Source organism: Scyliorhinus canicula, chromosome 8 (genome assembly GCF_902713615.1).
Source record: "Scyliorhinus canicula chromosome 8, sScyCan1.1, whole genome shotgun sequence".
In the NCBI taxonomy this organism is placed as follows: domain Eukaryota; kingdom Metazoa; phylum Chordata; class Chondrichthyes; order Carcharhiniformes; family Scyliorhinidae; genus Scyliorhinus; species Scyliorhinus canicula.
The window spans coordinates 159770578-159784956 of NC_052153.1; the positions used below are offsets into that span (position 1 = coordinate 159770578).

Consider the following 14379-nt stretch of genomic DNA (forward strand, 5'->3'; position numbering starts at 1 on the left):
TAAGTCCATTTTATTTGCAATGCATTAATACAATTACATTAAAAAATATTTAGTATACTGTATACAGTGTCCAAGATTAAGCTATTAAACTGATACAAATTAAGTCACATTTCATCTTTCAAATCACAAATAAAAACTTTGTTCTCCTATGCTATTGATTTTAATCAAACAAAACATTCACAGTAATAATCTCCGGTTTTAAAAATGTTACAATTACGGCCATTCGCAATTATCTCATGGGTAAGGGTATCACCTGATGTGGAACTAAATGTAGATAAAAGTCAGAATGTCAACAAGGTTTTAAAAATTCTTTCGCAGGATGTGGGCGTCGCTGGCTGGAACAGCATTTATTACCTATTCAGAATTGCCCTTGCGAAAGTGCTGCTGCTCCTGGTATTCTTCACTTTCGCTGCTTATGAAACCTCTGCCACTCTTGCTATTACCCCCCTTGTCTAACCATCAGGAGTTGTGAAGCATCTCCCAAGCTACCCTACTCAGAACAGCTCAGACAAACCAAGTGGCAGCATGTTGCCTGAAGGAGGGTGACAGCTGTTTCAGGCAGGGATCCTGCCTTTCTGAACAAACATAACTTGATATTTTAGGATATTTTGTGAATTACATTGCTTTGGTTCAGGGCATGGTGGATTTAATGCAGGGCAGCACGGTGGCACAGTGGTTAGCATTGCTGCCTGCGGCGCTGAGGACCCGGGTTCGAATCCCCGGCCCTGGGTCACTGTCCGTGTGGAGTTTGCACATTCTCCCCGTGTCTGTGTGGGTTTCACCTCCACATCCCAAAGATGTGCAGGATAGGTGGATTGGCCATGCTAAATTGCCCCTTAATTGGAAAAAAATAATTGGGTACTCTAAATTTATTTTTAAAATGGTGGATTTAATGTAGTATGAACACATTTTCAGGCAGAAATTTCTTTCAGTTCAATATTCAATAATGGGCGGCACTGTAGCACAGTGGTTAGCACTGTTGCTTCACAGAGCCAGGGTCCCAAGGCCGATTCCCAAATTGGGTCACTGTCTGTGTGGAGTCTGCATGGTTTCCTCCAGGTGCTCCGGTTTCATCCCACAAGTACCAAAAGACGTGCTGTTAGGTAATTTGGAGATTCTGAATTCACCCTCCGTGTATCTGAACAGGCGGCAGAATGTGGTGACTAGGGGATTTTCACAGTAACTTCATTGCAGTGTTAATGTAAGCCTGCTTTTGACAATGAAAATTATTATTAATGCCATTCCTGCTGAAAAAGGAAGGATGTACAGGCAATGGATCACCAACTATATGACCTACTCAATTCATTCCCTGGCTTGAAGGCAGGGCTTTAGTCTGAAACACAGCAGTGGTGGCACAGTGGTAATGTCACTGGACTAGTAATCCAGAGACCCAGGTTCAAATCCCACCACGGGATCGGCAGATGATGAAATTTCAATTCAATAAAAAATTTGGAATTAAAAGGAGAATGAAACCAGTCGATTGTCGGAAAACCCATCTGGTGTACGAATGTCCTTTCGGAATGGAAATCTGCCGGCCTACATGTGACTCCAGATCCACAGTAATGTGGTTGACCCTTAAGGGCAATTAAAGATGGGCAATAGTGACACCCACAGCCCATGAACGAATAGTAAAAAAGTGGACCACTGGGGTCTGGAATATTACTCGATGTTTATTGACCATTTCCTTACTTGCTTAGAACTGTCCCTGATCATGTTGGCGATGCGAATGTTTCATAGAATTTACAGTGCAGAAGGAGGCCACTCGGCCCATCATGTCTGCACCGGCCCTTGGAAAGAGCGCCCCACCTAAGCCCACGCCTCCACCCTATCCCCATAGCCCAGTAACCTTTACCACCTAACCTTTTGGACACTAAGGGGCAATTTAGCATGGCCAATCCACCTAACCTGCACATCTTTGGACTGTGGGAGGAAACCGGGAGCACCCGGAGGAAACCCACGCACACACGGGAGAAAGTGCAAACTCCACATAGACAGTCACCCAAGGCCAGAATTGAACTCGGGACCCTGGAGCTGTGAGGCATCAGTGCTAACCAGTGTGCCACAGTGCCGTTTGACCATGGAAATCCTCGGAGCTTGAAACAAATTGTTTGACTTAGAAAAGGTTTGCCTATTACATTTCTTCAGTAGCACTCTGAGATATCTGACCTCATGGTCAGAGAGAGAAAGCTCCCACAACACCCATTCCTAGAATCTTAATATCTCTCAGCACCCAGCAAAATAAACCCATATTCCAGATGTGATGTTTATGCTTTTCAATGGGTATAATTGGGGATTTCTTTTACATCATTTAATTAATGATTTTTAAAAAATATATAAAACTCACATGCTGCCTTGAAACCTTTCTTCCTTGTTGCAGCAAAGTTGAAAATGATTTCTTAGTTGGATAATGCAGATAAAGAATGGTGACTTTATAAAATATTCAACTTTGCATTGTATTAGTCCCACCTGGGTGAAGGACTTTCACATTTCACAGCAAGCGATTCATACATTCAAAATAAAAATTACTCAGGGCATCAGTGAACTAACAGGGAAAAAAACCTTTTGATTCCAAAAATCGCAGCAATGTGTTTGTAATCAGCCACATTTCTTTTACCCTTTTTCACATCAGTTGCAGCGACTGAAATTTGTAAATTGCCCTTTTAAGTCAATAAGATCAAGGCTAAAAAGTGCTTTGCAAACGTCAAGGCAGAATTTCCCACTCTGCTCTATATGGGAAAGATCGACAGACCTGCTGTGGAACAGAAGTGACTATATTGAATGTGGTGAGGCCATTTTTCTGAGGTTGGGCATATTTACTCACACAAGGGGCGAGTGGGTGGTGGGGAACCTGAGTATTCGGAAGCTTCGTCGCAGCTGAAGTGCCTCAGCACAAATGGTTCATACTGAGACATGACCCAGCACATTTGCTGGTGGAAAGCATTTGTAGAACAGACCTCCTTGTTAGTCAATTGCCGCAGATGTGAAAGCAGTTGCTGCAGGAACGTCTAAATTAGAATCGCATTTAACCTTGCAGCGCAAGATTTACTTTTCTTTTACGTTGAAATGGCTGAGAGTTTGTTTTCCTCAATGCTATCTATGGTGCCAACACAGGGACTGCAGTGGTTCGAGAGGTTTGAGTTATAAGCAGAGGCTGGATAGACCGGGGCTTTTTTCCCTGGAGCGTAGGAGGCTTAGGGGTGATCTTATAGAGGTCTATAAAATAACAAGGGCATAGATAAGGTAGATAGTCAACATCTTTTCCCAAGGTAGGGGAGTCTAAAACTAGAGGGCATAGGTTTAAGGTGAGGGGGGAGATTAGAAAAGGGTCCAGAGGGGCAAATTTTTCACACAGACAGTGGTGAGTGTCTGTAACGAGCTGCGGAAGGCAGTAGTAGAGATGGGTGCAATTTTATCTTTCAAAAAGAATTTAGAGAATTATGTGGGAAAGATGGATATAGAAGGATATGGACTACATGCGGGCAATTCGGGACTAGCTTAGTGGTAAAAACTGGGCGGCATGGACAAGTTGGGCCGAAGGACCTGTTTTCATGCTGTAAACCTCTGTGACTCTATGATTGTCCCTCAAACACTTGAAGTCTCACTTTTCTTCTTGATTCGAGTCCTAGTTGGCTCGGTCAGTACCAGCGGTTCTTGGACGATTATCGCATTGTACTTCTTATTCAGCAGTTCCACCTCCAGCTGTTGTCCTATTTTGCTGAGTTCCACCGGCACGTATGCGAAGGCCAGGCTCTGTTGTGTGTTGTAACTGTAAGCTCCAGATGTGGTGTTACCTACAACCTGAATACACAAGAATATTGCTCGACAAATTGTATTTTACACTTAAAGAGCGTTTTTTTTTGGAGGTGAAATTTGTGCTCTTTAAAGGGACTTGCGTTACAACTAAGAATTGGAACATGTGCCTGTTTCAGGCCCAGGATTTTACACCCCTCCCACCTGGTAGGATATTACCTTCCCGCCAAGGTATACGGCAATTTAAATGGCCCGTCACACCAGCTGTAGGGAGACATGCAATAGAGAGACCGTGCCATCTTAACCCACGTGTCATAGGGATAGCAATAAGCAATGTTCCCTCCAAGCCAAAAGCGCCCACACAGGCTAAACACGTCACCCACACACTAAATGAAAAATTAGAGGCCATGTACGTTGGCAGTAAGCACTTTTGGATGGCGAGCAAAGGTTACCTGCAACTATACACTAACAATACACCTCGGCACCCAACACTGTGCCTCTATGGCACATTCCACATCCAACAGGAGCCAATCCTGTTATACTTTGAAGTGATTAGCGACATTTGAAGTTAATTTTCAGCTAGTTCACTGGGCATGAAACTCACATGCTGGTCTTAAGCATCACCCAATATTGCTCTCAATTCAATTGCTGATTGCTTAAAATAATTCATGCCATTATTTTGAAGAATAGCAAGGAGGCCTGGTTATTATTTATCTCTCAAACAACATCACTAAAAGCCAGGGCGGAATTCTCTGTTAATGGGGCTATGTCCTCACGCCCGCGAGAAAATGGGAACATAAAAACTGACTGTAAAAGTTTCTTTAGGTATTTAAAGAGAAAAACATTGACAAAACCGAATGTAGGCTCCTTACAGTCAGAAATGGGGGAATTCACAACACGGAACAAAGAATTGGTGTCATTATCTGAGGAAGGATGTTCTTGCTATGGAGGAAGTGCAGCAAAGGTTTACCAGGTCGATTCCTGGGATGGTAGGAACAAAGAACAAAGAACACTATAGCACAGGACTAGGCCCTTCCACCCTCCAAGTTTGTACCGGTCATGATACCAACCTTTGCTAAAACCCTCAGCACTTCCTGGTGCCGTATCCTTCTATACCCATCCTATACATGTATTTGTCGAGATGCCTTTTGAACGCCGTTAATGACCTACCAAAATGCATTACCTCACATTTGTCTGGATTAAACTCTATTTGCCATTTCTATGGCCAAGTCTGCAACCTATCTATGTGCTGCCACTGTGCTTCAGTGGTGAAGGCAGTGAATGTTGAATGTGGTGGATGGCGTGCAAATCAAGTGGGCTTTTTTGCCTTGGACGATGTCAAGGATTTTGAGTGTTTTTGAAGCTGCAATCATCCAGAGAAGTAGAGAATATTCCATCACAATCCTGACTTGTGCCTTGTAGATGGTGGACAGGCTTTGGGGGCTCAGGAGATGAGTTACTCACCTCAGGATTCCAAGTCTCTGGCCTACTGTTGCAGCCACAGTATTGAGGTTTGTTCAGTTTCTGGTTAACCCACAGGTTTGATAGTGAGGGATTCAGCAATGTTAATGCCATTGAATGCCATGGGGAGGTAGTTAGATTCTCTCTTGTTGAAGTTGGCTATTCCTAGCACTGATGTGGCGTGACTGTTACTTGCCACTTATAAGCCGAAGCCTGAATATTGTCCTGATCTTGCTGCATATTGATACAGTCTCATTCAGTATCTGAGGAGTTGCAAACGGTGCTAAACAGTGTGTGATCATCAGCGAACATCCCTATTTCTGACCTTATGATGAAAGGAAGGTCATTGATGAAGCAGCTGAAGATGGTTGGACCTAGGAGACTTTACTTTTTTCTAAATTTAAGATTCTCCCCCACCATAACAGGGTCTTGACCATGTTTGACCCATTCCCGCACGTTTGCTTTCACCCATTCCCCTCCTTTCCTGAACAATAATAAGGTTTCCCTTGTCTTCATCTTCCATCCCACCGGCCTCCACATTAGACAAATTATCCTTTCCTAATTTTTGCCGTTCCCACCACGATGGCACTACCAAACCTATCTTCCCTCCCCTTTCAGCAGTCCAAAGGGATCACTCCCTCTGCAACACCATGGCCCAATCATCACCCATTTCCAAAGCCTCCTTACACGGCACCTTCCCACGAGTGCAGGAGATGCAAAACTGGCCCTTTCACCCCCTGAAGGATCCCAAAGGGTCCTAGTGAAAGTGATTTTACTTCAATTTTATTCAATTCTATATTCATTGCTGATCTCGTGGTTTTCTCTACACTGGGGAGACCAAACACAGATTACATAATCATTTACTGAACATCTTTGTTCAGTCTGCAAGAGTCGCCGACATTTTAATTCTCCAATCCCACCCCCACTCTGATCTCTCTATCCCGTCCTTCTACATTGTTCTAATGAAACTCAAACCCAAGGGACAGCTTGTTATTCCATCAGGCGCTTTCTGGTCTAAACAGTGAGTTTAACAATTTCACGCCATGACAACTGTCTCCGTTTGTTTCCTTTCTCTTTGCTGATTTTAGTGCTTTTTTTATTTAGAAGGTAGCACTGCATGATTCGACCACTGTCACCTCCTCCAGGCACCACGTTTGTTTATTTACTGTTTCGTCGCTGCTCCTTTTGCCTGCCACTATTGTGGAAATAATAGCATAGTGGTTACTTCCCTGGGCCAGTAATACCCACGTTAACACTGGGGACATGGGTTCAAATCCCACCACAACAGCTGGTGGAATCTAAATTCAGTTGATAAAAAGAAATTAAGCTTAAAGCTACTTTTAGTAATGGTGACTGTGGCAACTCTGGTCGAATGTTGTAAAATCTGCTGATCCTAACAGGCCTCTGAAATGGCCTTAGTTCAAGGGCAATTAGGGATTAACAACCAATGCTGCCACTGCCAATGACACCCACATCTCTTTCATCATTTAAGCTCTCAAACTTTCTAACCTAAATTAGACTTTCCTTTCCCTGTCTCTGAACTTACTTAACACTTGGTACCTCTAACCTTTGCTGGTTCTGATAAAAGCTCATAAGTTCATGGGACCCAAAACCAAAAGAAAAACGTTGGAAAATCTCAGCAAGTCTGGCAGCATCTGTAGGGAGAGAAAAGAGCTAACGTTTCGAGTCCGATGACTCTTTGTCAAAGCTAACAGACAGAGAAAGTGGGAAATATTTATACTGTGAAATGAGAATGAAAGATGAGTCATAGCCACAGAAACCCAGGGAAACCGGGTGCTCATGGCCGCAGAAACCAAGGGGAAAGAGTGTTAATGGCAGTCCCCAGAGAGGACAAAAGATGTGAAAGGTCAAACAGCAGAGAAACTGACATCAGAGGGTAAACTGACAGATGTAGATGTGGATCTGGAGTCACATGAGATAAGGTAAGGAAAGGTGGATAAGAGGGTGGTGGTGGGGGATTAATATATATTAAGAAAGACAAGAAAGAAAGAAATGGTAAAAGACAGTTAAAATGAAATGGGATGAAAACAAATGGGTGGAGGTTGGGTAGAGCTAACCATCTGAAGTTGTTGAATTTGATGTTGAGACCGGAAGGCTGTAGCGTGCCTAACCGGAAGATGAGATGTTGTTCCTCCAGTTTGCGTTGAGCTTCACTGGAACATTGCAGCAGGCCAAGGACAGACATGTGGGCATGGGAGCAGGGTCTTTTGTTAAAATGGCAACAACGGGAAGGTCAGGGTCCTGTATGTGCACAGACCGGAGATGCTCAGCAAAGCGATCACCCAGTCTGCGTTTGGTCTCTCCGATATAGAGGTGACCACATTGGCAGCAGTGAATGCAGTAGACCAAATTAGAAGAGATGCAAGTGAAACACTGCTTAACCTGGAATGAGTGTTCATAGGATATAGGAGCAGAATTAGGCCATTTAGCCTATTGAGTCTGCTCCGCCATTCGATCATTGCTGGTATGTTCCTCATCCCCATTCTCTTGCCTTCTTTCTATAACCCCTGATCTTCATATTCATCAAGAAATCCCCTTATTGATCATGAACATCATATTTGTGCTTGGGGTGCTGTTACCTACAGACCAAGAGCTGGATGGTGAAATCAGCCTTTCTTAGATCACATGAACTAGGAACAGGAGTAGGCAATTTAGCCTCTCAAGCCTGCTCCACCGTTCAATACAATCATGGTGATCTTATCCTGGCCTTAACTCCACCGTCCTGCCCATTCTCCATAACCCTTCAACCCATTACAATGAAAAATCTGTCTAACTCCTCCCGAAATGTACTGACTGTCCCAACATCCACCGCACACTGGGGTACCGAATTCCACAGATTCACAGCCCTTTGGGAGAAGTAGTTTCTCCTCAACTCTGTTTTCAATTTGCTACCTCTTAGTCTATGACCTCTCATTCTCAAATGTCCCACATGAGGAAGTATCTGCTCCACATCTACTTTATCCATACCTTTTATCATCTTGTGTACCTCAATTTGATCTCCCCTAATTCTGCTAAACTCTCGAGAGTATTGGCCTAAATGGTTAAAATTCTCTTCATATGGAAAACCCCATATCTCTGGAATCAACCTAGTGAACCTCTTCTGAACTGCCTCCAATGCCACTATTTCCTCAAGTACACAATACTCCAGGTGTGGCCTCATCAATGCCTTGTGTAGTTGCAACAACACTTCCTTACCTTTATACTCTATTCCTTTACCTATAAGTAACAAAATTCCATTTTTTTTCTTTATCATCTCATCAACCTGAAATGTTAACTCTCTGTTGCTCTCCACAGATGCTGCTGGTATTACCAACATTTTCTGTATTTGTTTCATGTTTTCACCATCCACAATATCTTGCTTACATTATTTTTGGTCATTGCACCTTTTAACTGGCTGCCTTTGATGAACCATACTGTACACTACCATTAAACCATGTCCACAATCGTTAAACATTCTCTCTTCAGGACATAGATACATGGAAGATAGGAGCAGGAGGAGGCCTTTTGGTCCTTCCTGCCTGCTCTGCCATTTATCACGATCAAGGCTGATGATCCAACTCAATAGCCCAATCCTGCTTTCTCCCCATAACCTTTGATCCCATTCGCCCAAGTGCTACGTCTAGCCGCCTCTTGAATATATTCAAGGTTTTAGCATCAACTACTTCCTGTGGCAATGCATTCCACAGGTTCACCACTCTTTGGGTGAAGAAATGGCCCCTTATCTCTGTCTGGAATGGTTTACCCTGAATCCTCAGACTGTGACCCCTGGTTCTGGACATACCCACCATCAGGAACATTTTCCCTGCATCTACCCTGTCAAGTCCTGTTAGAGTTTTATCAGTCTCTATGAGATGCCCCCCTCATTCCTCTGAACTCCAGCGAGAACAATCCCAACCTAGTCAATCTCTCTTCATATGACAGACCCGCCATCCCTGGAATCAGTCTGCTAAACCTTCGCTGCACTCCCTCGAGAGCAACAACATCCTTCCTCAGAAAAGATGACCAAAACAGCACACAATACTCCAGGTGTGGCCTCACCAAGGCCCTGTATAATTGCAACAACACATCACTGCTCCTGTACTCGAAACCTCTTGCAATGAAGGCCAATATACCATTAGCCTTCTTTACCGCCTGCTGCACCTGCATGCTTACCTTCAGCGACTGGTGCACAAGGAAACCCAGGTCCCGCTGCACACTCCCCTCTCCCAATTTACAACCAATCAGGCAGTCATCCAGCAGAGTGGAAGTTGGTTCATGCACTTAGCAGCAGGAGGATATATGTCTTATGCTGCAATTGAATGAGCCAATAAATGTTTACAGAGGAAAATCTCTTTTTAACATGGGGATTATTTTGTTATCTTGCTTCAGTGGTAATTAAAATGGCTTTTTGAGTCAGACCTCATGGACACATTTGGTCAGTGTATGTAGTTTGAAGACATTTGATCCCAGGCATAAAGAGTTCAGCGCTGTCAATGGTTCTTTTTTCTCGTATTTAACTCCCTTTGGACCTACCTTATTGTCATACCAAATGCTTTCATTTCCTTCAGGATCCACGTTATCGGTTTGCATGGTGAGGTATACTAGTTTACGCCGAACTCCCTCTTTCTTGATGTTTATCAAAGCCTGTTTTCCTATGAACTCTGTAGGCTGAGTGAAACAAATATATTAAACACCTCAGCTACATATGCATAGATGCTGAATTACCTTTCCCTTTGTCAGGGACAACCCGCAAATGGAAAGTAAACCTTGCTCGTGCGGATACCGTCTGACCCGGAAGCGTGTAAAGTCACGCGAGAAGAGGTTGGGTGCCTGTCCCGACATCGTCACGCCCTTGAGCAATATTTCGCTTGGCGGACACAAGTCGGAAGGGTGCCAGCAGACAATCAAGAAGCAAATTTAATTAAACAGCAATTGACTGGGAATTTACACCTGCCTTTAAGGTCGGTGGATGGGCCGATTGGCAGCTTTTACATTTTAGATGCAACCTCGATACAGGGAGGGATAAAAGCAGGGCTCAAATAAAGTGGCAAGTGTGTCTGGGGACAGGGTGTGAATGTGCTGCCCAGATACACGCGGAGTAGTTTTTCCATTGATATATTTTTTGAACCGGTCAGCTATTCCTCAGCCAGCTCCACCGCGGCTGCCCCCCTGAGGGAGCACATTGGTAGGGCCAGCCTGCACCCTCCCTTTTCTCAGCAGCCGCCCTCCTCCCACCCTCCCCGGCAATGCTCAGTCTTTGACAAAACGGGTTTCACAATGCATAGCTGTTAATTGGCCAGCCAGTGTAATATCGCATTAATAACACAATCTCGGGTGGGCGCGGGTTTCACAACCGTCGCGTATCAAGTGTAAAATTCTGGCCCATTTGTGTTTTCAGCCGCTACAAGGCAAAACGTGAACAACTCCTAACCTTCATCTTCAAATGTACAGTTTATAATAAACATGACTCTGCGTGAAATGTGCTGTGGTTTTATGTTGCAGCAGAAATGCTTATCTGCAAGGAGAACAGATAAAGCTGAAATGTTGCTGCCACAAGTGCCCTCTGATAATCCATGTCTCAGATCTTGTAAAGATGTGTTTAGTATTTGAAAGCGTAGAAACAACAGGGTAGATAAGTAGTCAGGAGATGATCAGTACGAGAAGGTCAGTGGTAGCTTGGCTTGCAGTCTGGGGAATATGGCACAATTAAAGAGCGGTGAGTCAGAGTTGAATATTATTGGTTCTGCTAACTTGTTTGTAAGAGCGAAATAACCCAGTCAATGGAAAGGTAGGGGCATACCAACAGGAACAGGAGGAGGCCAGTTGGCATCTCGATCCCCTGCTCTGCCATTCAATAAGATCAAGGCCGATCTGACTGCAATCTCCTGTCTATCCCCGATAACCTTTCACCCCTTGTTTATCAGGAATCTATTCATCTATTTACCTCTGCCTTGAAAATATTCAAAGGCTCTGCTTCCACTGCCTTTTGAGGAACAGAATTCCAAATACTCACGGCCCTCTAAGAGAAAACATTTCTCCTCATCTCTGTGACACCATGGGCAGGATTCTCCCGCAATTGGCGGGATGGCCTGACCCCGGTGTCAAGGACGGCGCAAACCACTCCGGCGTCGGGCCAACTGGAAGTTGCGGAATCCTCCGCACTTCAGGTGCTAGGCTGGCGCCGGAGGGGTTGGCGCCCCACCAACCGGTGCCGAAGGGCCGGCACGAGTTGGCGCATGTGCCGAACCGCCGGCGCGGGTTCCGCGCATGCGCAGACCGGCCAGCGTGTTTCCTGCACATGCGCAGGGGGCGTTCGTCTCTGCGCCGGCCATGGCGGAGCCCTAGAGAGGCTGGCGTGGAAGGAAGGAGTGCCCCCACGGCACAGGCCCGCCCGCAGATCGGTGGGCCCCGATCGAGGGCCAGGCCACTATGGGCCCCCCCGCCCTGGATCCCCCCGTGCCCGCCCAAGCTGGCCTCCAATCCAGGTCCTGCCATGATGGACCATATCCATTTCATGCCGGCGGGACTGGCCAGGAACTGACGGCCGCTTGGCCCATCGGGGCCCAGAGAATTGCCGGAGGGGCTGCTGCCAACGGCCCCCGATCGGCGCGGCGTAAACCCCGTCCCCGCCTGTAAACCGGCGCCGGAGAATACGGCAGCAGGCGTCGGAACGATGGGGCCTTATTTTTAAAAGGTGATGCCTAGTTCTAAATTCTCACGCAAGAGGAAAAATCCTCTCCACATTTGTCCTCTCAAGATCCTTTAAGGTCTTAAAAGGCTTCAATCAAGTATAGGAAAGGGTATTTGGTGGGGATGTTATGCCAGCGGGTAAAGGAAAATGCCAATTCGGGGGAATCATAGCTTTGAGCCAGGGAAATGGGATAGGAGTTTTCGGTTGGGAGGAGAGTCAGGGCACTAAAGGATTTGTTTTTGGGAGACGGTTTAATGGACTGGAAGAGCTGGGGACAAAATATGGGTTGGGGCAGGGGGAGATGTTTTGGTATATGCAGGTCTGAGATTTCACTGGGAAGGAGATACAGAGCTTTCCAGTGGCGCCGGACTCCACACAGTTGGAAGAGGTGCTGACGGCAGGGGGTGGAGAGGGGGGTGGTGTCGGCGATTTATGGGGCAATTCTGGGAGAAGAAAAGGCACCGCTGGAGGTCATTAAGCCAAAGTGGGAGGAAGAGGTGTGGGAGCGCATGGAGGAGGCGTTGTGGTGTGAAGTGCTCTGGAGGGTAAAAGCTTCAACTTAGTGCACAAGGTTGGGGCTGATATGGCTGAAGGCGGTGCATAGGGCGCACCTCACAAGGACGAGGATGAGACGATTCTTAGGGGGTAGAGGATGTTTTTGAGCATTGTGGGGAAGGCTCCGAAAATCACATTCCTATGTTTTGGTCCTGTCCAAAACTGGAGGGGTATTGGAGGGAGGTCTTCAAGGTAACTCGAAGGTGTTGCATATGAAACTCGAACTGGGTCCCCTGGAAGCCATATTTGGTGTATTGGATTGGCTGGGGTTGGAAGTGGGTGGGAGGCACATGTCTTAGCCTTCGCCTCACTGATCGCCCGAAGGCGGGTCCTGTTGGGGTGGAGATCAGCTTCTCCTCCCTGAGCCCTGGTGGGGTGATCTACTGGACTTCTTAACTCTCGAGAAAATGAAGTTCGAGTCGAGGGGAAGGATGTAAGGGTTCTACAATTCATGGGCTTTGTTTATTATGCAGTTTCAAGAATTGGATGACATCGGACATTAGGGGGGTGGGGCTGGGATGGGGGGAGGGGGTGTGGACTGTGCATGTTGTTGGTGACTATGTATGGGGTGATGGTGGATTCCTGAATCCTTTTTCTTTGATGTTTGTATTTCAAATGTTGAGGGTTGTTTGGGAGTTGGTGGGAGGAAGAGAGTGTTGACCAGGGGATTGACATTGTATTTGATTGTTTGTTGGTGGGTGTAAATTTGGATGAAAATGTGAAAAAAGGAGAATTAAAATATTTTTTTAAAAGTCTGAGAAAGGGGGCTAACCCATCTGGTTCACTAATGTCAACTGTAGGGAAGGAAATCTGCCATCCTTACCTGGCCTGACTCCAGATCCACAGGAAAGTGTTTGAATCTTAAGTGCCCTCTGAAATGATCTCAATTCAAGCACAATTAAGGATGGGCAATGAATGCTAGCCCAGTCAGCAAGCTTCACATCACATGAATACATTTTTTAAAAGGGGGATGATTTTAATCAATACTTTCAGGCAATTGGTGGAAGTATTTGCTGTTCAATAATTACCCGCACCTTGTTTAACTTGATGAAATAATCCAATCCAGCTTCGAAGGCGTTTGTGTCACAGTTCATCTGCAGAACAGAAAAATTATCCATAAATGCTTATCATTAAACCCTCAGCAAAGTCAAGTGGTTTCCAGATTATGTAACAGTGCTGAAGGTGCTGTTTATGCATACTGACTGTGAGCTAGGCTGCCAGGCTTACTAAATACCTTATCTGAGAAAATAACTGCTGCTCCTGACAAGATCAGCTAAGTCAGCAATGACCAGGAAACCATTTACAAAAGCGGTTTGCAGTTCCTGGAAATATGAGTTAGTGAATGAATCATGTGGCGTGCGACTGAAGCACACAGAGTGACAAGGTCACAGGTACAATTCCTGGATTGTGCTGAGGTAGCCGGGTCTCTTTAGAGGCTAGAGGCTGGAAAACTGAAAACAGCAGCAGCTCTGACCTTGCTTTCATGATGCCCGCTGCAAAGTGTAGGCATGGGGGCACTTGATGATGATGGGATCAGACCTGACTCTAATGTCCGAGGGTCAAATAGATTACTGATCCTAGGTTCATACATAAAGACTAGGCAAATTACTAACAGGCTCCCAGTTTCCACCTAATCACAAGGCAGCATGGACCACCTCTTTCGGAAGAGAATGAGAAAAAATGACACCCGAAGACTAACTTTGATGAGTAAAGACAGGATCAGGCAGCATACAGAAGTCATGACTGCTATATCACAAATAGTTTTAATTGAAAAAACTGGAGCAAAAGCCATTTAATCCTGAGTGTCGCTGATCTCTGAGGCTTCTTCTTTACTTGGGTGAGAGTGGTAATGTTAACTCCTTTCCCCTCGGACTAGTGTTACGTGCTCTCTTGTCCAGCAGAAATAGAGGGTGGCTGTTGAA

The 14379-nt window shown here is 45.5% G+C and overlaps 1 protein-coding gene across 3 annotated transcripts in view; it reads right to left on the reverse strand.

Annotated features, from left to right (window-relative positions):
- Positions 1 to 2364: 2364 nt before the first annotated feature.
- The window catches only part of dmgdh (dimethylglycine dehydrogenase), a 152976-nt gene continuing 140961 nt past the window's right edge, over positions 2365 to 14379 (reverse strand). For all 3 annotated transcript variants that reach the window (XM_038805559.1, XM_038805560.1, XM_038805562.1), the window contains 3 exons: positions 13492 to 13551; positions 9745 to 9879; positions 2365 to 3798 (listed from right to left, as the gene is read on the reverse strand). In XM_038805559.1, coding sequence (XP_038661487.1) covers positions 3583 to 3798; positions 9745 to 9879; positions 13492 to 13551 — 411 coding nt within the window. In that variant the 3' untranslated portion in view covers positions 2365 to 3582. The remainder of the gene's footprint in view (positions 3799 to 9744; positions 9880 to 13491; positions 13552 to 14379) is intronic.